The sequence below is a fragment of the Peromyscus californicus genome, unplaced genomic scaffold (genome assembly GCF_007827085.1).
Source record: "Peromyscus californicus insignis strain IS unplaced genomic scaffold, ASM782708v3 Scaffold_3__1_contigs__length_106647218, whole genome shotgun sequence".
NCBI lineage: Eukaryota > Metazoa > Chordata > Mammalia > Rodentia > Cricetidae > Peromyscus > Peromyscus californicus.
The window spans coordinates 87,090,068-87,114,976 of NW_026294551.1; the positions used below are offsets into that span (position 1 = coordinate 87,090,068).

The 24,909-nt window shown below is 47.6% G+C and overlaps 1 protein-coding gene across 1 annotated transcript in view; it reads right to left on the minus strand.

Annotated features, from left to right (window-relative positions):
- Positions 1–24,909, minus strand: part of Slit3 (slit guidance ligand 3) — a 595,024-nt gene that overhangs the window by 122,302 nt on the left and 447,813 nt on the right. Inside the window, exons 8-10 of the mRNA XM_052758587.1 lie at positions 20,982–21,145; positions 12,491–12,632; positions 2,208–2,279 (exon numbers count right to left, since the gene is read on the minus strand). Of these exons, the coding sequence (XP_052614547.1) occupies positions 2,208–2,279; positions 12,491–12,632; positions 20,982–21,145 (378 nt within the window). The remainder of the gene's footprint in view (positions 1–2,207; positions 2,280–12,490; positions 12,633–20,981; positions 21,146–24,909) is intronic.

Consider the following 24,909-nt stretch of genomic DNA (forward strand, 5'->3'; position numbering starts at 1 on the left):
AACTTCAGTACATAGAAGGGATAAGCAGGGAATAAAAAAATAAATACGAGACTAGGAAATGTTACAACCTGTGGAAGATTTGTTCTACCCCTGTGCATGCAAATGAAAAGAATTTGGTTTGGTTTTGAGACATGGTCTGACTATGTTGATCAGGTTGGCCTCAAACTCATCACTCACAATGCCTCAACTCCTGAGTTGGGATTATACCTGTACCACCACATCTGGCTTCAAAGAACTCTTATAATGCCATTCTGGCAGAAGAGCACAGACTTGCCCTCAGTGGTAGGGCTGTCCACAGATCAACTTTATAAAACCAGGAAAATGGTCTCCAGTATCCTATCTCTTACTGATACGGGTTTTCACCTGGCAGAATTTATTTTAATATTGGGGTGACCGTTAGAAATAGGTAAGAGTGGAGCCAATGATTCATGGATAATTCTATTTTTTAGAGAGAGACCAGGATGTGTTCAGTCACAGCCGAGAGAGGAATTTCCTTCGGTTAAATATTATGTATAAACTATTCATGGTCACCGAGGAGGAAATCGTGATTAGGGTCTGAAATCCATTTGCCTCTGAGACTTATCGGAGCCCACACCATTAAACAATAGTCTATATTTTTGAAATTCTATTAGTCAAAAAAGTTTAAATGGATTCTTTCCCCGCCTTCCACCCCTTCGTGGGGCATGATAATAAACACCAGTAGCATCAGAAGTAATCAAAAATTAAATTCACTCTCCAGGTCGTGACTGATGCGGTCTTATGAATTTTGAATGTGCCCATTGGGGCAGCCCCAATAGGATGGAGAAAGGACAGTGAGACACAGCCAAGCTCTAAATTACCCGGACTTCACAAAAAATCAGAACGGTAACTTCGGAGGCAGTCACTGGACTCGTCATTTTTCACCAAAACTACTATCTGGGTACATAATCAAGCTGGGCTTTAAAAATGAATTTGGGGGATGCATGGAGAGTGAGCTGGAGAAGCAGAGACACCAAGAGATGAATGACCCAAGATTTTAAATATTAAGGCCTCTATTTATACAGCTCTTCCAGAAAGGATGCTGCCAAAGAGAGGGAAGGAGCCCGTGCTTTGAGCTGGCTCATTATGTGGGTTTCCACTTTGGGAATTGCACTAGGAGAAAATCTTGTTTGCTTTGGCTTTCCAGGGAGATGGGAAGTTGGCTTCCTGAGATTGGAGGGTAAGCCTGCTAATGCCACTGTTTCGTGGGCCTATTTATTTTTAACATGAAAGGACTCAGTAACCTGGTTGATACAGGCTCCTCCCACTCAAGGGAAATCAGTGAACAGACCTGATATGCAAGGGAAAACACGATGGAGTCCATGCATATTTTTCATTCTCCAGTGGAATGAAAACAGCACACTGAATACCAGGTTAGGCTAACAGTTTTCCAACATGGAAAGGGAAAGGGGTCTCCCTTTAGAATCTTAAAAAAAAATTAATTTATTTATTTATTTGTATTTTATGCCTGCATGTATGTGTGGTGTGAGGGTGTTGGGTCCTCTGGAACAGGGAGTTACAGACAGTTGTGAACTGCCATGTGGGTGCTGGGAATTGAACCTGGGTCCTCTGGAAGAGCAGCCAGTGCTCTTAACCATTGGCTATGAACTACCATGCATGATTTCCATGCCTTCCCTTTGCCCTTCCTGTTGCCTAGGACAGCTTACCAATTTCTGATACTTAATTCCTTATTTTTTGTGCTCTCCCAACTGTAGTGGAGCCTCCATGAATGTAACGTTCATTTTTGTTGATGCTCCATCCAGACTGGCAGGTAGCAGACATTCATTAAGTATTAACTGTATGTGTGTATGCATGTTTGTAGGAATGTGAATGATGGTAGTACAAGATGTGAAGCCACTATCACATTGCTGTTGATAACACCAAAGCCAAGGGCATTAAAGTTGGCCGATATGGCTCTGGGGGTGGGGCAGCTCATCTGCTTCTCTCACAAGGATAATTTCACTTTTCTCTGGTCAGAGAGGCTCTTAGCTCTACGTGCTGAACCTCACAAACCTTACCAAGTGTATGTAACATTTCCTCACAATCCCAGGCGATCAGCCTAGACCTGTCTGAGAAGAGTGGATGTGATCTGTCTATCGGGTGGGATGCCTACTACACACCGTAAGTCCCTCTACCCATCCACCCGCCCATGGAAACATTCTGATAATGTCTTCCCAAGGGAAACTCACATTCGCTTCAGCTTCTTGTACTGGGTGAAGGCTCCTGCAGGAATGGATTTGATGGAGTTCTGCTCCAGGCGTCTGGAGAACAGAGCAGAGAACAGTCAATTAACCAACCACTTCTCACCAAGGGACCACTGAGGGGTTACTGTATTCTCTGGCCTTGAGGACAGGACCGCGTCTCTTAGCAAAAAGCACAAGGGCACAAGTCCCATGTCCTGGTTGTAGGAGACAAACACCGCAATAGCCACAGTGTTCAGCTGTTGGCCTACAGAGCCTCATCCAAGGGTCCAAGAGCTGTCGGAAGAAGCTGGAAAGAGGAATCAGGGACTTCGGTGCTTGACTATCAGCAGTTGCCTTTGGAGGCAGTTGTGCTCTTCAGAGAATGCTGTAGGAAGCAACCGAGCAACGTGGTGAAAAAGTCAATGTCACAAAGAGAAGGAGGAAAGAGAGAGACCATGGGACCGCCGTGTTTCCCTGCCATGGAAGCATGTTGCTATTTAGTTGACATCTCAACCGCAGAGCTAATGGGCAAAGCTGTCAGCAGCTGACTTCATTGTGGCACTTTTAATATTGGGGTGAAACAGCCTTAAAGTCCTCAGGCTTTCAGCATGACACTCCCCATACTGGCTCCCCGAGAGCCTGCAAGCCCCCAGCTGGACTCCTAAGATGCTGCTGGAATGTGTGCCATATATGTCCGTCATATGAATTTTCTCAAATGCTTTTTACTCTTAGGACTCAGGGAAAAATAAGAGATGCTGCAGGCCCAGAGCCCAGAACTTCCTGGGAGGAGAAGGGGCCACGGGGAGTAAGTGAGCCTTTCCAGTCTTATTATTTCATCTCTCAAATGCCTTCCCACCGCTAAGAACCGGTGTGGTGAGAAACAGGCATGAGCGGCAGGTGGGACGCTCTATTACAGATGATAAATGACACCCGAGCCCGGGCTGAGGACTCAGTACCTCATCCCTATCCATCTCCCTTCTCCCCAAGGTGCAGATCTTTTCATCAGCTCCTCATTTGGCATGGCTGCTCCCCAAACCCTCAGCTGGGAAGATGAAGACACACGTGTGCGCACACACACACACACACGCACACGCACAGAGAGAGAGAGAGAGAGAGAGAGAGAGAGAGAGAGAGAGAGAGAGAGAGAGAGAGAGAGAGAGAGAGAGTATGAATATGAATATGTTTGGAAGGGGGTGTGGGGGCTGCCGGAGGGAGAGAGGGGAGGGACCAGTTCCCTCAGCGGCTATGTCTAGTGGATAGCGGATGCACACTTCTGGCAAGGAGGATCCATTCATCTTGAAGAGTAATCCTCACTGCAGAGTGGGGGAGACAGTCGTATTAATTTGTGCCTCCACGATCTCATCTTCATTGGGGGAACAGAGTATTTGTTACTGGACCCGCTAATGGAGCAGTTTGCCAGCAATTTTCCCATTTCAAACAACATCTCAGCTGCTAATGTGGAATGGTTTGTCAGGCCTACCCATAACACAGACAAATCACTCTCTAGGCAAAAGGAAGGGGGAACGAGCAGGAGCCCGAAGAGGAAGGGCGGGTGAGAGGAAAGGGAGCATCAGGACAGATCATTCTTGGCTGCTGGATGAACACGGTTTACAAATGAGACTGCCACGGTCTGTTAGCAATGTCTTTGTGCCCTGCTGGAGGGGGTGGGGAGGCCACTTTCCTGGGACTGCAGTCAGAGGCAGGTTGGACAGGGGCCTGGTTGGCTGACTGGCTGCTGGTGAGTCACCAAAGCTTGCTGGAGGGACTCAGAGACCATGGGCTACTGGATGCAGCCACCCACAGAGGCTGTCCTGACAGACTTTCCAAGGACATTCTCATTTTCCAACTGAGTAGAGAGTTCAGCAGGGATTTCTCAGCCAAGGCAACAGCTCCGCGGATCTCTGGGGCAATGCAAGCTCTCCAGGCATCGTGTGAGTCACCTGCCACTAAGGAAAGGGATTCCATGGTTTGCTACCTTTGGAGAGAACCATTGTCTACAAGGATAGTGACCCTTTTCCTTTTTGACAGGGGAATTCATGGCTCCTTGCCGTAGCTAGAACGTGTGTGTGTGTGTGTGTGTGTGTGTGTGTGTGTGTGTGTGTGAAGTAATGTTGGGTACAAGTTCTGTTATCTATCTGTACATTTATAACCAACCAGCCTCCACTTGGGCAAGTACTAAGGGAGGAGGGCTCCAATGAGCGGGATGTGGCATGGGACCTCAAGGACTTTCAAGAGAGGCTGTTGACAGAGTTGAATCCAAGACGGCCCATCACAGAACTGACTTTCACTGCTACCATACAATCAAGGAGAACCATCCTTTATGGAGTCATGTTGTTTATGTCTATTACTTCAGCTGTACTGGCCTACTTGTAGACCAGGCAAAGGGAACCCTGAGGGATCAAACAGCTTGTCAAAAAGAACAAAGCTAGTTAGTGGTGGAATTGATGAGTCCCATTTCTATCCTTTGGTCACATTTCTTGTCCCTATTTATGAAAATGGGTAAACAGAGGCTTTCTCAAAGTCACCAGAAAGTCTGAGGCCTTAAGACCCCACTGACATCACAGATATAGATTGTCAGTAGATAAGGAACCTCTCAGAGCTGAGGAACGAGGGACAGAGATGTAAATACTCTCCAGCTCTCTGGATCCATGGGCTCCACAGATTCAACCAACTGTGTTTTAAAAAAAATAAAAACATTCATAAGAAGGCATCTACTTCAACATGGATAGAGTTTCTGGCCATCTGTTTCCTAAACAAAGCAGTCTACTTACACTGTACTGACACTGTTAGGTACTATGGGTAGTTAAGAGGACTTACAGGATACAGGAGGACGTTCATAGGTTATACCCATTTTATATAATGATTTGAGCATCTGAGGATTAGGAGTTTTATGGGGTTCCTCTTAGCACCCCACCCATGCATACATAGTATGCACATGGAGCACAAGGGAGTGAGGTTTGGACAAAAGACAAAGAACCCCAAGCTTAGTCTATTAACCCTGGTGGAGACCTTGGCTTGCATCCTGCAATCCTCAGATTTTCTCACTCTAGAAATGGGCTTTAGCTGTATTTCTCAGCTTCCCATTGGACCCTTAGTAGAGTGTCAAAGGGATGACATGCTTAGGAGGCAGTGAGACCTCTTTGGTGGTGGTGGTGTAGCCGTGAACTGCCCATGTCCCTTAAGTTAAAAAGGCAAGAGGAAAGATAATAACACTAAGAACTAACAAGTGTATAGAGGTCAGTCACTGTGCTTCGAGTCTTATAATGGCATGTCAAACTTAATAGTTACACACCTGTGAGGTGTATCTCTAAGTTATTACCACCTCCCTTCTCTCCCTCCCTTCTTTTGCGACACAATCTCCTTATATTTAGCCCAGGCGGAAATAGAATGTATGCTCTTCCTGCTATAGCCTCTCAAGTACGAGGATTACAGGCATGCATCACCATGCCGCAATCCCCTAACCCTACTTTAAACATGAGAGTGCTGAGCCTCAGAGAAGCAAAGACACTAGGCCAATGTTAGGAGAAGCTAGAGCGGGGGTTCCAATTCAAGTTCATCTGATTCCAAAGCCCTGACTCTCAACCACTGGGTTTTATAGAACCATCACTCTCCTGGTTCCTGCCAGCTCATCCACAGGGAAAATGGCCCTCCTGTCAGGGGAATGGGAGGGTGCAACATGTACATGTGGATGCACCCGGGCACACAGTCTCACAGAGCAAGGACCTTGAGGAGGTTGAACATGTCACCTGTCCTGCAGCTTGGACCAAGGAGGCAACGATCTAGTCTCCCAGTGAATACGCGTCATTGTAAAGAACAAGAAGCAGCCCAGGCATTAGGAAAACCTGTCACATTTCAGGCTAAGTCTGAAGCCAGCAGCTGTTCTAGGACTCTCATAACTGGCACATGTGTCTTGCTTTGTCTGGCAAGCATTCTTCAGGCTGCAAACAGATTTAATAGAGCTAGCATAAAAACAAACATACAAATCAAACACCCAAACATCTTCCTGTACCAGCAAGAACAATGGGAACATCTGATGGGGGATTTCAGCCATTTGCTCGCACTGTATTGATTTGCCCTAGTTCCTCAGGTGCTCCCTTAATGATGTGTCATTTGCAAACATGCGACTGAACATGATATATTTCTGGCAAGGCGTAAGTCACCATGGTGGCAGAAAGAATGCAGGGTTATGCCCAGTATGGGGGTGCGCCTATAAGTCACCCTATAAAGGAGATTCTGGGACTATGTTAGATGCTGGCAGCGATGACAGTATGATGGACATCTAGCATGTATCAAGGGCTTTTGAATGTCAGACAGGGCGCCCTTCATACACTGGCTCACCTATTCCCTTCTACATTGCCACGGAGCATGCAGTACTGCCGTACTGTGTTAGAGGAGTGGTCCACGAGGTCATTTTGCCTAAGATCAGTAGCTAATGAATGGAAGCCAGACTGCTGTGACCCTGGTACCTGGCTCCTTAACTCTAGGCTCTACTATCTCAGGGTTGGGAAATAAAGACACTTTATTCTTTTAGTCCTTGCTAGTTAAGGAGTGTCTTAATTGTCACTGCTCTTAGTTTTCCCCGACTCAATAACTCCCTCTCTCTCTCTCTCTCTCTCTCTCTCTCTCTCTCTCTCTCTCTCTCTCTCTCTCTCTCTCTCTCTCTCTCACACACACACACACACACACACACACACGCACGCACCTGTTATGTGTGCACGTGCATTTGGAGGTTGGTGTCGGGTCTCTTCCTCCATCGACCCCCACCTTTATTTTTGGATACAGTCTCTCGCTGGACCCGAAGCTCGATTCAGCTAGGCTGACTGGTTAATGAGCTCCAGGGATCTGCCTATTTTGGCTGCTCTCCAAGGCTGGGGCTATAGGCACACACTGCCATGCCCCGTGCCCTACTTTTCATGTGGCTTGTGAGGATTTGAACTTGGATCCTCATGCTCGAGCAGCAGGCACTTTATGGACGGAGTCATGTTCTGAGCGCGTTGACTTGGAAACACTTGTTAGGATATCCAGACCCTGAGGAAGGACGGAAATCCCAAGTTTATTTGTTTCCCAAGCCATCCTGAGACATCCGCTCAGAGACCATACAAGAACTCAGAGTTCAGAAGTTCAGTTCTTGATACCTGACTCTGTCTAGAGTAGGGCTGGAGATGATCCCTTTCAAGGTGTGCCCCGAGCCCAGCCTAGGCAGTCCCTTTCTTTACTTTTGCTCTTAGCAGTGGGGTGTAGTCTCCTCCATTTAATTCATATGTTGGGTCTACAGTGAAGACAAGGAATGTGGGCAAATGTGACATATGCCCTCTCTAATGGACTGTCTGCAAAACACCTGGCATTGCCTAGGGACACAGAGGTGGGTTCAGGCACAGTGCCAGACTTGCTGTCCTTGTGTGTGTGTGTGTGTGTGTGTGCGCGCGCGCGCGCGCGTGCGCATGCAGATGCCCATGGAGGACATTCTTTCACCTCAAGAAAAAAATGAACAGCATAGGAATTTGAGACTAAATCACGCTATCATGTCACATTTGTGAACAGGGTTTTGCTTCTCACATTCCATTTTTAGGGACTCCCAAACACTGCTAACCTTCCAGGTTATACCACTTAATCCTCATAGGAAGTCTTTAGGGAGTTACGATAACCTGCACTTACCCTTTTGGGGTTCCTGAATCAGACATGAGATGTTAAGCAATGCTCCTGAAGTCAGAGACAAAAGCAGGATCCAAGTGGAAGACTGTTGATCCCAAGGCTCTGAACCATCCTGTGCCCCTTCACTTTCTTCATATTGCCAGCATCTGCTCCCATCCCCGTACCCTATCTCCACCCTCACCCAGGCCAGCGCCTCAGAAATCTGATGCTTTTAAACATTTAAGTATCCAAGATGTCTGATTGCTAGTGTTCTGGCTGTTCGTTTGGTTGGCTGGTCATTTTTTTTTTTTAAATTACACAACTTTTGTAAGCCCCAAGTCTAGCTAAGCCAGTGTCTCCTGATGTCAGCTGACTATGAGGTTGATATCGGGGCATGCGTTCCTTCCAGATGTCCACTTAGAGCTTCACACTGAAGCCCATCTACAGCCCTTCCCCATCAAATCAGTTTTCCTTCCACAGCAAAGGACACAAGACACTAGAAGACACCACACGGGGATTCAGAGCAAACGTGGAAGAGACCGAGCCGAGAATCAGAAGGAACTCTTCATACAGATGGTCCCTCTAGAGCGTTTGAAGGCCCAGGAGGGAGTCTGCAGACCAAGAACACAAGTGTGTGGGTCTCTGGTTCTTCCTTGAATCTTTCCTGGCTGGAGGCTGGAGCCAGTTCAGAGAAACACCAGGGAGCTATGTGAACAATGCCCTTGATGGAAGCCGAGTTTCGAGGAAAGTCTACAGCAAACCCTCACTGTGGGTTTTCTGGAAGAAAGCTATTTTTAGAGAAATTGGCTCCGGCATACGAGGAGACCAGCCCATACTTCTCTGAAAAAAAAAAAATCTAAGAGAGTCTGCCAGGTTGCTTTGCATGAGAGATAGGAACTCCTTCCAAATGTCGGGAGTGTGGACCGTTTCCCAAGGTTAAGACGATTTAAAAGAATCTGCAATGGCTATGGACTGAGAAAAGGAAGTGGGGAGACTGGCACCATGCCAAGCATTCCTAAGTGGGGAGATATGAATCTGGATTATAGGTGGCCATGGGCAAGAGGTAGAACTCTTGACATTAAAGAGAAGGCCAAGTTCCGACGTAGTCTGGGCTGATAAATCAAGCACACCTTTTCTGCTGAGGTGCATCCTGCCGTTTCAACTCTGCTCCTCTCTCCTCTCATCGCTCACCTCCTGGTGTTCTATCACCGCTACAAGGACATACTCCAGCTGCCTCAGAGACTCTGGGCTAACACAGAGGTCCCCAAGCCCGGGCACCACTGGTGTTCTCTACCACACACTCTCTCTTACACATCACCGTTTAAACTACTCCCCTGAACCACAGGGACTTAATTCATCCGCTTTAATCTCTCAGCTTCATTTTATCACAGAGGAGAACGAGGCAAGCGCAGCGAGAGAAGTCCTGTGTGATCCATCTGGTAGACGGTGGGTGCCCAATAAGCAGGGACAACCTTATTACCATGTCTGCATATATTTGCATGAAGATGAGCTACTCTCAAGTTCAAGTCACACCGTATGTGGCTAGCCTCTGTCTACAATCAATCCTCCTGCCCATAACTCTTAAAAGAAGCGACTGTCTTCATGGAGGCCCCTGTTCAGTAGGTGCCTCCGAGGATATGCTTTTGGACTCTTGTCGCCACTAAGAATGAAAGTGGTAGTAATACCTCAGTGGCTATGGTTGGGGACAATGATTATCGTTAACAGTATATCTTCTGTGCCGGACACAATGCCAAGCATCTTGCAGTACGTGCCATTTACGAAGCACCGAGGAAGTACCATCAGCCTCCGCAGTTCCCAGATGAGAGAAGGAAGACTCAGCAAAGTTATTTGCCAATGGCTACGAGGCAAGGCCAGAAGTAGCATGGGGGTCTGCTGGAGCACACCACCTTAACCTCCACATAGTTGTGGTGGGGTCTGCTGGAGCATACTGTCATAACCACCATGTGGTTGCTGTTCATCTTTGGAAACACCCTACCTAGGCTGTCCATTCCTGGACTTTCTGATCTTATAAACTAGGTCATTACTTTTTATAAACTATCCAGAAAAGGCAATCTATATGTATGCATATAATATAATGCATACAGATACTCAGTGATAACAGTAAAAAGAAGGAAGTCTGGAAGTTTTAAGGATGTTGCATTAAAATGACATTTTTGCTCAATTAAAAAAACTATCACATTGTTCTTTGCTTTATTCCTTTAACTTATAGTGGTTAAAATCTCAGGAATCATCTCATATTAACATCCTAGTTTGTCAACGTTGGTTTTAATAGTCAATGTCCATATGAGAGTCCAGTCACCCGGGTGTGACTGGCCAGTATAGTGTACACTTTTAATGTAGGCACCTGCAGTTTTGAACTTCTGGAAACGTGAGCTGACCTGTGAGGTCCACATTTGGGGACATATGGGAAGCTGGAAAGGAGGGGAGACAGATTGGAATGTGGCAGCATCCCTGGATACACCCTGATGGTTTAACTTGGCCCCTTCCTTCAGTCTGTAAGTTAGCGTCTTGGCCAAGAGGAAGGTCTCTGGGCACCAAAGAACAAGATATAAAACTTGGTAGGTAGAAGAGGAGAAGAACAGAAGAAGTCTGGGGCGAGCCATGGGAATCTGCAAGGATGTGAGGGCAGGCAGGTGTTCTCACCAGGACACCCACCTTGAGAGGGCCAAAGTCCCACCTGACATGGGCAGAGGCCTCTGAGAAAGGAAAGCACAGAGTTAACGAGGCAGAGGAAGACACGGCAGTGAGAGAGATGTGGGAAAGTCATGGGGCTGGGGAGAAAAAGGAAAAGGAACCAAGAAGGGAGCCAATGATGATGAGAAAAGCAGGAACGGATGAACAAGAGGGAGAAGCCAGAAGGAGAGAGGCGGGCCAGGGCTCTGCACACTCCAGAAGAGGGCACTCTCCAGCTCCAGGGCACAGCGATGTGGACAGCTATGGCGGCGGACCACGGCCAACACACGGCTGGAAGGCACTTGTATGATGGCCTCACATGGCGTGGATAGCAAAAAGCCTTCCCCACTCACCAGCTCGTGCCTGCGGTAAGTGGTATAGGCAAACCTGTGCTCTCTGGGGCTGGGGCAGAGAATCGAGGAAGAGGTGGTAATGGAAAGAAGAGCAAGCCAGGACTCCACACTGGGAGACACACGCTTCTTCCTATCTCAACCAGGGTGCAACCCAAGTCCTTAACCTGCCCCATGGTCTGGTCCCCGTTTCCCCTCTGACCTTAGTTCCTGCTACCTCCGCCTTGTTTACTCCACTTCAGTCACAATGGCCTCCTGGTGTGCCAGACACACTTGTACCCCAGGGCCTTTGCACACAACACTCCCCCCACCTCTACTGATCTGACTCCAGAGGTCAATCTTGTTAACCCTTTCGCTTGCTTCAGCTCCTTTCCTGGCTTCATTTTTTTCTTCTCCACATACCAGGCACTTTTGGACCTGACTTTATTATTTGATCTCTCTAGAACATACAGGCCACAGCAGCAGACATCCTGTCTACACTGTGTGTTGCTGCCGCACAGACACCCAGAAGAAGCGGTGAGTGGACCGAGTATTGGAATGAGTTGAGAACAGAAGTGTATGACCAGGGGAGGTGGAGGCAGAGACAGAGCAGGAGGGGGTGGTTATGCAGCTGAGGGGCCAGGGAATTTATGACTTTCATTTTGAGGGATTTCATCCCATGTTGTTTCGGAGCCTCCATCAAATGCTAACGGGAAAAATAGGAAAAGAAACAACCTTTAAGTGACCCTTTAAGAGCTGGCTTGAGGTCAATGCTGACCATACCCTACTCATCCTAGAATGAGACAATGGCCATTTTCTAATTCACGAGGGAAGATGAACAAGGCTGAGCCATGAGGATACATCCGACTCCAGAGTCTCACATTTGTACACACGCATCAACACACACAACCTTGTCACTTTATCTGAAGAGCTAATCTAAAGGACAAAAATCTCATAGGAATGATACAGAGCTACGGAACCAGGTCAACGTTCTCCTTCCTCTGATACTGCCACCACTGTATAGTCCCTTGTCTCTGTACGGAGGCCTTCACTAAGTGCTCACATACAGTATTTCATCTTGTTTTCACGAAGATCCACCAAAATTTAACACTACAATTATCAGGTTATCACTGGTGAGAAAACCAAAGAAAACATGGAGAACTAGTTTACCAAATGCCAAACAGACAGACAGTATACAGGAGATCCAGGGTACAGAATCCATCTGACCCCAGGCAGGGACTGACAGCTTGCTGAGGAGGACCAGGCAGAATACATTTTAGGTTATGAGCACCTTGCAATCTTTGGTCATAACTATTTATTGCATACTGCCCCGAGGGACCAGACAAAGACATTATAAACAAACCGGGATGCATGTGTCCCAATAAAACTTTATTTGTAACATAGATGTTAGGTGTATCTCCTATAGGCTGTAGGTTGATGACACTATTCTTGAGTCCATGTTCTTGATCACTGAGTCATTATACTGATAAAAACCTAGAAGCCTAGAGAAGAGGTTCCTGAGAGTTTTTAAATGGCTACAGTTAACAGCCCAACATTCTGGTAGTCTACTGAGGGACTGCCTGAGTCAGAGAGGTGACCTAATTAGGGATAGAGGAACGGCAAATGGGCACTTACATTTCCACAATGCCCTCTGGCAGGTTGGCAGGGATCTCTGTCAGTCCCTTCCCCCGGCAGTCCACGATGTTATTACTGCATGTGCAAGCAGAAGGGCAGGACAGGGAGTTGGCATTGCAGGACGGAGCCTCAGAGTGGGGACCTGTGGAGCCAGAACATAACGGTCAACTCACGTCAGTATTAGGAGCCTCCTGGCGTTGAGCCTCCTGATCAGCTTCCCCAGGATGCAGCTTTTGTGATAAGCAATCTGGTGAATTCCCATCAGTGGACACAAGAGAGGGTCTGGCCTTGACCCCACTGTGTGTGGGTCATCTCACCTGCTTTATTATCCCATCATCCTGCTGCTTCTACAGAAAGAGGCATTCCGAGCATGCCCCACATATGGAACGATGCCATCGGAATCTGAAGGGCACACACACAACGACCGCTTTCTCTGTGTGCCCAGCATCTGAACGATCCCTTGGAGTTTTTGTTTACATCTGGTGGCAGGATGCTGATGGCAGACACCACTTCCATGCTAGGGCTGAAAGTCACTGGTGTCACAGCCAAGCAGGAGGCTAAAATGTGGCAGAATTTCTCCCACTGCAGCATTGATCTTGCCAAAATATCAGTATATTGACCAGAAGTGACACCCAAGCCATATCCAAGTGGCTTTTGTGTCCAGGGGAGAGTCAAATGAAACTTACTAGATAAGAGGCGAGTAAGTCACTACATATTTTGGAATCCGCTTTTCACTTTGTTTGAGGTGAGAATCAGTGTACATTTAAACGTGATTAAAAGCCCAAGCATATGGTATCTCAGGAGTTTAGTTTGAAGACAAAACATAGATTTTTGCTACTATTCAGGATTCAAAGACTCATGAACCCCATGACTTCCTTTGGTCGTCAGGTCAAGCCCTAAATGCAAGACACACATTGAAATGTAAGGACACCAGCAAAATTCTCCTGCTTTGATTGCCACCTCCCAGTGAGGTAAGACTCTCAACTGTGTGGTTTGTTTTTCACATGTGGACCTGGCTCAGTGGCATCCTCGGTCTTTAGCCTGTGGTCTTTGGATGGAGCCAGCAACTGGCATCTCAATGTCTTTTCGTATCTCCTTCTGAGTGAAGCAAGCTCAGATGAACTCTGCATCTTCGCTCACTGCTCAAACACAGAAGCTCAGGCTTGGCACTTTTGGATACAGAGTAAACAGGAAAGATGAGAAAAAAAATCTGCAGGGGAAAAAGACTTTGGTTTGGCCTGTGTTCACTGGAGAAACTGAATCCTGTGTGAGTCCTGTGTCTTGTTACAGGGGTTGAATGAAGCGATCAGCTGAGCCTGGGGCAAGTCCTCATCTGGACACTAAAGTTCTAGGTGAAGAATTCCATACCTCACACCCAGGACAGCCCATGGCCTCCTTTCTGTAGAAGCTCAAATTGTGCCTAAAGCTCAACCTAGAATGCTGTTCTTCCCAGAAATGTCCACCCAATGACCCAAGACTCCTACTGCCCTGTACCTCATACCAACACACAAAACCAAAAAAAACTTAAAGACAGCATCTTAACCAAGATGCCTGACAAAATGTGTAGACAACAAGAACTTCAGAGACACCAGTGGCACACTAGAGGATTCCAAAGGGACCATGGAACATGTCATACAGCTGATGACTTACACTAACACCCAAACTCAAACATGCTCTTAGAGAGGAGGGAATCTGCCTTTATTGCAAAGCAAGAGAAGTCTTTCTATTTCTGAGAAAGAGGCCAAGCAGGAAGCCAGCCTGGAGGAGCCTGGGATCAGGTGCCAGCAGGTGTGTGGCTGCAACTGGCAGCTGTGGAGTACCACAGAGCAGGTTTGGATCTTAGTCCTCTATTTTATTTGTGCTTCTTTATGCCTCAGTTTCCCTCACCTGGAAAATGGCGGGAGTAGGGGGAATCACTGTACCTAACCTAGAGTACGGCTTTGCTGTGAGGCAGAGGCAGCTGGTGGATAAAGACCGTTTAGAAGGATGCCTGACAGGGACCATGCTGTTGGGTCTTTTCTCTCTCCAACTGTCTGAGAGTTCCTGGACGAGCGGCAGAGCTGAGCTTTTCCGCTCCCATCTCCGCAGATGAGGAGTTGGGAAGGCAGGAATTCTGAGGTCCTCGGTGGGGCTGCTAAGCCACCTGACCTTCAGAACAATGGGATGCTGTGGGTGTGGGACACCTTGAGGTGTGTTTTATTCTCACTTCTTCCTGCAAACGTACAGAGGGTCCAGCATGGAGGGACCCGTCCTATCACCCTCATTAGTACGAGGAAGCCTGGGAACAGCTGGCCTTGGATGCCAGGGCCTTTGAAGTGTAGATGACTTTCCCCGAGGGAAACTGCCAGACCAGAGCTTCTACATCAAGGGGTAAATGCACATGACTGAGCTAGGAGAACTGCCACACCCTGGATACCTTCCTGTAGGGGGAAACGCTGGTCTGAGTCTGGCAACTCCACCCATTCAGGCAGAAGGATCTGAGGACGGCCTTTGATCAGGCAAAATACTACTTATAAAGTATGTGTCAGAAAAGCTGGGGTGGGGGAAGGCATCAAATTCAAGGGCTCCGTTGGCAACAAGAGCTTGTGACATGGAGTTTTTCAAAGGTGCCCCTCTGACTTCTGTGTCGAAATGAATTAATTCTCAACCAGACTTAGGTAGCAGCCCCCTGGGAACGGCCTGGGTCTTCCCTGGGTGGCTCTGAGTCAGCTGGTGGTATACATTATGTTTCAAGGCATGTTGTCAAGGCAAAAAGAAAAAAAAAAAACTTTAAAAAAAGATTCCTTAACCAGGTCACTAACAACACCTTTAATTACACGAGAAAAACGATGGTAATTATAGCCTCTGTCAGCACCCTGGGCTGGCAGCTCCCCAGGCAGGCATCCACCATCCTCCTGTGGGGAGGCCCATGCCTCCTTGTTTAAACACTCCAGGTTTCAATCTGATTGAAAGACAGATTCCCTCCCTCTGCAAGCACACCCCTCTGATGAATGACTGAAGAACCAGGTCCAGTCCCCTAAAGGCCTGGGTGTCTGTAAGTGATGGCAGAAGTCCCAACCCTTTGCCGTCTCTGGGCCGACTGAGAATGTACATTCTATACCGCAAAGACCTACTGTTATATTCTCACTGCCTACAACAGACCTCAGCACAGAATGAACTTAATAGACACACTTTAGATAAAAAAGGATGGGCACATGAACGAACTGGCTTAGGGGCCTGGAAGAGGTGGGGAGAATGTCCCCATGCTCCAGAGGTGGGAGCTACTTCTGGATGTCCCTGAGGAAAGGCTCCCTGAGTTCTGAGTGTCCTGGCTCGGGGAGGCGGGTTCAGGTGTTGAGTAGGAGATGGAGTGGCCATGGAAGACGGGACCTCTTCCTGACATTCACCCTCTCTACTGCAGTTCAGTGCTAGCGAAGCCCATTGCCCAGTGCATGGCCTGGTGCCTTGAGGAGCAGGAGAGCAGTGCATGGACAATGGAAACACCAGCCCTTCCTTACATGACACAAACAGCAGGGGTTCCCAGAAACCAGGAGCATGAGGATGGGGAGGATGAAGCAGGAATGGTCCCCAGCTAAACCTCTCCTCAGAAAGGTTGCTGTGGCTGTGGGCACAGGCACAGCAGTGCATTAGTGATCCCACCTGGGCTGACCATACAGGTCCTCTGCTAGTGCCCAGAGAGAAGGAAGTGGGGTCCATGACTAGAAGCTGCTCTCTGCTCAGGCATCACTTCATCTCTGCTCTTCTCCTAACTGGACAAATAGGATGGTCTAGAATTGCAAGGCCCAGGCTTGTCTGTCCAGATGATGGACAAAGATCGCCGGCTTTGGTCTTGGATGGGCCCCTGGAGATGCCAAGAGTGGCCACCTTTCTCCTAATAGCAGCCAGCATCCATGAATGAAGACTACACTGCGTTCAATGGCCTGAATATATGATACCACTTGATCTTCAATGAACCTGCGATCCAAACTCTACTTCTGTCCTTTTCGTTACACTGATGACGTACCCACAAAGTACAAAGTTAAAGAGACTACCTAAGACCACAGACCTGGAGAACAACGCGATTCTCACGTCTGGCTGAACGCTTTCCTGTCTCTTCTTGGGAAAAAAAATAACCCCACCTTAAATATTGCTTTTCAATTGCCACAGAATTGAAAGTCCATGGAGCTTGGGAACCTCAGGAGGAAGGAGGAGGAGCCGAGACATGGACTGTGTAAGCTACACTGGCAAGGGGCGAACACTCTCGTGTTTCTTTCTTTCTGGTTGAAAAAAAAATCACCCAGTAGAGTGCAGAGTAAAAATATCCAATGGCCTTGTGAGCATGTTGAAATAAATTAATTCCAGTATTCAAATTAAGCTTCCCAACTGGCCTCTGGCCTTTCAAAAGCCAACAACAGACTGGAGAGACAATGGCGCTCCAGCAATTACGATGAGAATGTAAATGAACATGATTTAAATACCAGAGGCATGATAATTTTGGAAATGGCTAAATAAACCTAATAATCTCATTCCTGCAATGTTCAATTATGGTATTTTAATTAAAACCTCCTAAGGAGAGGGGTGGCTAGACACAGCCTACCTTAATTATCTTTATACTTAGTAACTAGTCTCAAAAAGAAAGGAAAAGAGAATGAAAGAAAGTTTCTGTTTCCAGGGAGATAAGTGTATTTTATTTTTGAATGGTAAAAGAGGAAATTTACGGAGCGGCTGTTGGGATTCAGCATTGTTTAGGGGCACCTGGAAAAAAAAAATGAGATTTGTCCTTTACTACTGGAGGATAAGATTGATATCTTTATGAAAAGATATTTCATATTCAAGGCCACAGGTCTGGGGTGGACAGACAAATCAATGGGCTCAAAGACATTCAAAGGAAAGAGATAATTGATTCAGGAGGTCAAATAGTTAACAAAGAGCCATAAATTATGAATAACGACAGGTAGGAACTCTCTGGGATTAAGGTATCAGGAAAGAAACACATGGAAAATAAATCTTAGAATATGAACTCCCAAATAAGACCGTTAAATGAAGATGGAAAAAAAATAATAAAAACTTACAAAGCATGTGACATGAACCCTTCCTCTAATGTATTACACACTTCGATACAACTCTGATATGTTCCAAGGGACAAGCAGATGAAACATGGCCTGTGGGTCCTTAAAGCCCTCAGGCTCTAGAAACAAAAGATGTTGATAGAGAAATCCTTTAGTAGTCACTGAAGGAAGCCCGGCCAGGCAGGCTGTTCCACAGAGAAGACACTCTGATAAAAGATAAAATAGAGATGCATTCCCCTCACCTTGGTTAAAAAAAAAAAATCCCAATTGCCTCCCCAGAGGGAGGAAATAAACGTCTTAGACTGGAGGGGTGCAGTTGACAGGAGATGCATCTTGCTAAGCATTGCTGGCAGAGTTCTGGTTAGCTGGAGAGATAACGTACCCATGCCCATGGCTTCTTGCGGAGGGGAGGGGAGGCCAGGCTCAGGATGGCAGGATTTAATTCAAGGGCGCTCACTATCAGGGACTTGGGCAGGCAGGGCCTCCCAGCTGAGTGAGATAAGGCCTTCCGTATCTCTGGAGCTGTGTTTGGGGGAAGGTTTAGCTACCACTGAAGGGCCCAGGGAGGTTTTTCTCCTGCTGCTTTGACAGGGAACTCTGGGGATGGAGCTACAGGCACAGAAGACTTGACTGGCGCTCCTGAGTGACGATCTGCATCGTTCAGAAGTTCGTGTCCCTCACTGAAATCCCCTCAGTGAGCTGCTAGATTTGTGTTTGGCCAACTTTAGTCAGTCACAGCCAGGTCCACACCAGGCAGCCTGGATCCCTTGCTGGGCTCTGGCCTGAGCGGGGTGGGTCTGCACCCTCCACGGTGGTGCATGCAAGGGTGGTGAGGTCCTAGCACAGCCCTTCTCTGTGACCTTCTTCTCAGGGCCTCCCAGCCTGGTCACTGCTGTCTTAACTGCCCTGTTCCACACTGCTTCTAGCAGCCCTTATCAGTCTTATAAACTACCTATCATACAGAGGAGGTGACAATTACGTGGTGTTTGTACCTGTCATATCTCACTCATCATGGTAGTGTCCATTCCTCACAGGGGCTCAACACACCAGATCCCCCACACATCGTAACTAACTTTGATCTTCTCTAAAGTACTCACTCAGAACAGTCTATGTTTTAACCCTTGGGTGCCTGGGAGTCCCTTTTGCACATGGGGGAGTCCCTCTGAATGACTGCCTTAAGTTGGTATTACTGGTGAGAGGGCAAGATTCATAACTAACTGATGTCTAGAGATTGGGGGCAAAATTCTCATGTCCTCAAAAGACATCTGGCTTCATGTCAGAAATGACAAGGACCATCATGTGCAATGGGCTTGGGCTGCTTTAAGCAGGGAAGGGATAAGGATGTTCTATCCCTACATTTAGCTAAGGAGACTGCTGCTAGATCTAGGCTTTCCCAAGGGCTAGGGCTCGAGTACCAGCATTTCTAGGACTGCGGTCGGGCAACCTTACTCTCCTGGGGCTTGGACTCTGGCTGCTGTTGGACGAGCAGTGTCCGAGCAGTGTGCTGATGGGAGGCCGCTTTCCCGACAGAGAAGCATTCATGGTCATACGGCACTTTCCTCTCGGCACCCACCTGTCGGGTAGTGTTTTTACATTCTCCCTAATTAGTTTTCTTCAGTAGCTCTTGGATGGCTCCTGCACTCTGTAATTATTTCTTTCACTGGCACTTATGCCGATACTGCACCCTTTGCCTGATAATTACTGTAATTATAGTCACTGTGTTTGAATTTGGTGCCTGTGTGATAAACGGTTTTATTATATGTGTTTGATGGGAAGTGATTCCTAAGTGGGCGTCCATAGGAAGTTATTGAGGTACTACTCAGAGATGTGTTAAAATGTTTTTGGAGAATAAATAACGTGATGAAGTAATAATGTGATGGGGAAAGAGCTGGGAAGAGAGAGGAGGGGCATGCTGAATTCAAGAACTTATTCACATACACAGTCTATCTCCTGGCATCCTGGGGCCTCAATGTTCGTTAATGGAGTTTGTTAAGCCCTCAGTACCATGCTGGTTAGTGTGTGTGTGTGTGTGTGTGTGTGTGTGTGTGTGTGTGTGTGTGTGTGTGTGTGTTTTGTTCAACTTGACACAAGCTAGATTTACCTGGGAAGAGGGACATTCAATTGAGAAAATGCCTTCATCAGATTGGCCTATAAGGAAGTCTATAGGGCATTTTCTTGATTAATGATTGATAGGCAGATGGTCCCGAGCTGTATAAGAAAGCAGGCTGAGCAAGCCATGGGGAGCAAGCCAGTGAGCAGCGTTCCTCTACGGCCTCTGCTTCCGTTCCTGCCTTGAGTTCTTGTCCTGACTTCACTCAGTGACGGACTGTGAGCTGTAAGATGGACTAAATCCATTCCTCCTCAGGTTGCTTCTGCCCGGGGTTTGGTCACAGCAGAAGACAGCAAACTAGGGCAACTGAAAGTGGGCAGGTAGCTAAGAGGAGAAAGAAAGGCAAGGTGGGTTCCTGGCGTGCACTGGCTACCGAGGCTCAGCCTTTTAGAGGTCATTGGACTCCGATGCAGCACTGGGTTCCTGGAAACCTATGTGACTCTTAGGAAATCATTGTGTGTGTTTTCCCCCACCTCCCAAAAAAAAGCCCCAGGACTTATCTCTACTTCTTTGCCACCAGAAGAGTTGGTAGACGAAGACAGAAGCAAACAAAATTTAGGATCTGGTTTAAAAGCTATGCCCTCTGGGAAGCTCTTGGGTCACTTGGCCACCTTCCACTCTTGGAGATCTCGACTGTTATGTGCCTGCATGCTTCAGTTCCGAGGGCTATGGAGGCAGTCTGGGCCTCCAGTCACCCAGAGATCAAACCCTTACGTTTGCTCAGCACGTCCTGTGGGGTCCACTAAGCTATCATAATCAAACTTCATTTGTCTCACTCCTCCCAAGTACTATGCTAAGTGCTCTACATCATTATTTTACCTAATCCTCCCACCCATTCTTTGAGCTGTATTCTAGAATTATTTCTATTTCAGGTGAGTGACAACTTGCCAAAATCACACATCAGTAAGGGGAGAGCTAGGACTTCTAGCCGGACAGGCTTAGTCCGGGGCCTGCATCATCCCGTCTCCCCATTTCTACAAGTATTTAGGTGGCAGAGGGTGTGTAGTCAGTGCTAAAACACCTCCACCTCCATCTTAGCTGCATCCTGATGACATGCTGCTCATCAAATTTGACGTTTCCTAGAGCCAGGGGGCTCTGGGGCTCAACAGAGTGTGATTCGTGAGTTCTTTTAGCATCTTCTATTCCAGATGTCAACAGATTCTTTCTTTGAACTCCTTACAGAAGGTAAGCTCTTCAAATCATTATTGCATCCTTCAGCTGACTATGGGGTTCCTTCCATACCAAATCCCTGGGATGGATATGATCAGGATGAGGGTCCTGATAGGCATGTGGATCTTAGCCTAGGAGGGGAGAGCAGGTAAGGCAGGCTCACCTGGACACACATACTCCTTCTTCTGCACATCTGCCACATTGAAGCCTCTCAGGTGCACGGGAGCCATGCAGAGGGTGAACTGGCCAACTGTCCGCCGCTGTCTCAGCCAATCCGAGAGCCAGGCCAAATGACAATCACAGTACAGATGGTTGGAGTGGAGACGCCTGGGAGAAGGAGAGAGGTACCATTACACAGAGAAGAGAGTGGGCTAGACCTCTGGTGCCCTTGTCCCCAGCATGATCATTTACACGAGCCTAGGGCAGCATTCCTGACTCCCATGCACAGGAAAATAATGAGAAGCCACTAATAGCTTCATGTGCAGGCCAAAGTCAATAGATCTGATCCTGGAGGTTTTGAGCAATTTCCATGTCTTCATAGTAATTCTGTTCTTTTCCTTTCTGTGCAAGCAAGCATCAGCACAGAGGAGGGGGGGGGGGGACACCACTACAGTGTGGTGACAGAGAATGACACCACACATCCTGGTGTGAGTCATACAGGGTGACTCTGCCGCACTGGAGTGCAGGACTTACGGCTGGCCTAGATGGAGTTCTGCTTCCCCCTCCGGTTCTGTGGGGCTGTGGGGCTGAGATCTGCTACAGCCTCCGCTGCCTCTGCTTCATCGCCTCTGTATCCTTTATGATTCCACAGCATGAAATGTGGGGAGCTCTAAGCCAGTGCCAACCATGCACTCCAGGCAGGGTGAGGAGGCACAGAGAGAAGGGGCTTTCTGAGGGCATCCCTTCTCTCTACCCTCCTGTTAAAGAAGGTGTTGTCCAGAGAAGGGTCTCGTGATCTTTCTCACTCTCTCCATGGTGCCTGCCTTCTCTTTGCAAAGATCTATTTTAACTGGTGATTTCCTCCTCTGACTGATCTAGAGGCCTCTGGAAAGACTTCCTGACCACTTCTACACTACGGCTCTTCAGTGGGAGCTGTGATTCCAGATCACTTTCTTGCTCTTGAGTGGGTAAGATTCCCTAGACGACCCTCCTGTTCCACTTCTGAGGGGAATCCCCTCTGGCTAAGTCACTTGAACTTCCTCTTCTGAGCTGGGAGGCAACCAGGGCACTCAGGAGCTTCTAGAGGGCCCTCCTTAAGGACTTCATGCCAGCATTTCCAACGTTCACATTCCCTACAGTTGTTAGAATTGGTGATGCGTGAGTTTTAGTAGCATGGGACTCAGGTTTCTTTGTAAATTTCCAATGGGTAATCCTGGACACGCTAATCAGCCAGCTGCTACCTTGGGACCGTCGAGAGCCCTGTGTCAAACCCATTAATACAGCGCAGCAGCCCAGAGGAGTGGCTTGGATCAAGTACTATAATGGGAGAACTGAAGGGCCCTTGTCCACATCCCACTTAGCACAAGGTCAACATTGTCGAACACTAGCCAAGTGCGGCTAACACAGGCTGTGTGCTGCTGAGCCTTTGGTCAGCAGTGGGCCCAGAACCCCAGCAGACCAGGTCCACTGGGGCTTGGCTGCCCCAAACCCATCATTCCAGGAGGGTTAAATGAACCCCAAACTTACATAAAATGTAAAGCATTTTTTTTTTGCTAAAAATACCTGTAGATATGAAGTACTTTTTGTATTTCAGAGTTAAATCAGATATACTTTCAGAAGCTCCAAGGCCCTAGACATAGAAACTATAAGGTCCCAACACATTTTCCCCCTTTAGTTTCCAAGCCCAAACCCTCTGAGCTAATGCAAGCATGCCCCCCCGCCCAAGCCTGGATTCTGAATACCATAAAACAGTTGGGAAGGGCACTATGGTCAAAGTCCCAAGCCAGAGGGAAATACCTCAATTGGAGGAGGGTAGGCAAGACCCCTGCTTACTAATGAGCATGATCACTTGGTGCCAAGAGCAAAGGAAAGACTAGTTACCATTTTCTAAATGGCAGGGAAGAGACGAGGGATTTTCCTATCAGCCCCTATCAGGTAGCAGTGATGCCTGGGCACATACCACAGTGGTTCTGTGCGGGATAGGAGGAGCACAGGGCAGCCTGTGGTGCAGTGTAGGTGGAGGGGAGGGGATTCTGTGTGTGCCAGGAGACTCAGCCAGTTAAGCCCTTGCCTTTTATGTGCCGTTTGGTAGTAATGCAATGACTTTAAGACACAGAGATGACTTCAAGACAAGCATGGTCTCCGAGGTGGCTAAATCAGAACACGTTCCCATCAGCTGCAACTGAGGGTGAAAGTTTAGCAGCAAGCACAAGGTTTAGGCATGCCCGGGTTTAGTCGGGTGCTTCATTTCTGGGTTTAACAAAAAGTTGGAGGCTTCTCTTTTGAAGATGGTGTTAAGTGAGTTTTTTCTCAGCCCCAGCAGCCAGCCCCAAGTCACCGCTCTTCTCAATCTTGTTACAGATGCTTCTATCCTTCTATCTTCTTGAGACCTTCTCCATCCCAATGTGGGAGCATGGAAAAATAGCAACCTCAACTGATACAGAAGCCACATGGAACCCTAATCAGAAAGCCCTGGCAGGAGACAGGCTCGGCTCCCTCTGCTAGGGATATGACCTATCAGAAATGATGGCGGATTCTTTAAAGTCATCTTTCACACCATGCTTGGAAGATAAAAGGAAGCAACACAGCTCCAGACACTAAGTATGCTTTTTGTTTGTACGTGTATCTGTGTGTATGATGCATGAATATATGGTGTGTGTGTGTGTGTGTGTGTGTGTGTGTGTGTGTGTGTGTGTGCGTGAATGTGGCTGTGCATGTGCCACAGAGCATGGAGGTCAGAGGACAACCTAGGGTGTCAGTCTTTGGCTTCTATTGTATCTGAGACAGTCTCTGTGGCCTGCCATCGTGGAAGCCAGGCTAGCTGGCTCATGTGCTTCTAGGGGTTCTCCTGTCTCTTGCCTTCCATCTTGTCCTAGGTGCCCCAGAATTATAGACCAGTTGTGTACTATCATGCTGGCTTACTAAGGACTATTTTTTTTTTAAAATCATGAGCATCGTGAAATTTGATGTGGCAATTGCTAAGAATGGTTCAAATCCTCTGAGTGGGGAGGGAAATTATTTAATTATGTTCCACAGTTTTAAGTTGTGAGGGTGATGCCATAGGGTCCCTGGACCACGTGGAAGCTCTGGTTTCTCCTTGCTCTGCTCATCCGGCCGCAGGTTCTTCTGTTTTCCAACCCTCTGGGTGATCTGAGCTCTGGCTCCGATGTCCCATTATCTAATACTGGCACTGGTTCCAGCTTTCTGACTTTGACCTTTGGGCAGTGACTTCCTTCTAGGCCTCAGTGCTACCAGCTATAAAATGGGAAGAAGGACTGTTCCGTGGGCTGAAGTAACACATAGGGAGTGCTTCACACAAGACCTGGCACACCGTAGGACCACGGAAGAAACATTCGCTGTTACCTTGAGTCCACGAACAGTGGATTTCAGTGTCTTCCCAAACCACGGCCCTGCCTGTCTGTGGCTGCTGCTGCTGCTTATACAGATGTGAAAGCAGCCGGGTGCATACTGCTTGTGATCTTTTGAGGATGGACACACCGTATTCCACACAGATGAGACCACCTCTGTGTGGCAGAAGGTGAATGGACACAAATGCCAATTTACAAAGGGTGCCTTTTAGCCACAGATGCCAAATTAAATTTCCAGCAAATCCTTTTAGAGAGGGTCAGTGTTCGTTTTCCATCAAATTCTGCTTTCTGGATTCTGTGTCAAAGCTTTCCTTTGGAAATCCCATTGACGACTTCCTTCCCCTCTCCTCCTCCTTCTTCTCCAACACCAGTCACCCACCCCCAACGCTTTAATTACAGTGAAGGGGGATTAGTCACTTCGTCCCCAGGGAGTTCTGTACAGAGCCATCTCTGAATTAAACTAAAGAGAAAACGGCAGCAGGCAGAGAGCAAAGGGACAGACGAGATTGATTGATTGATCTGAACTCATCAGACGGATATTCGGTACCATAGAGAAAAATCACA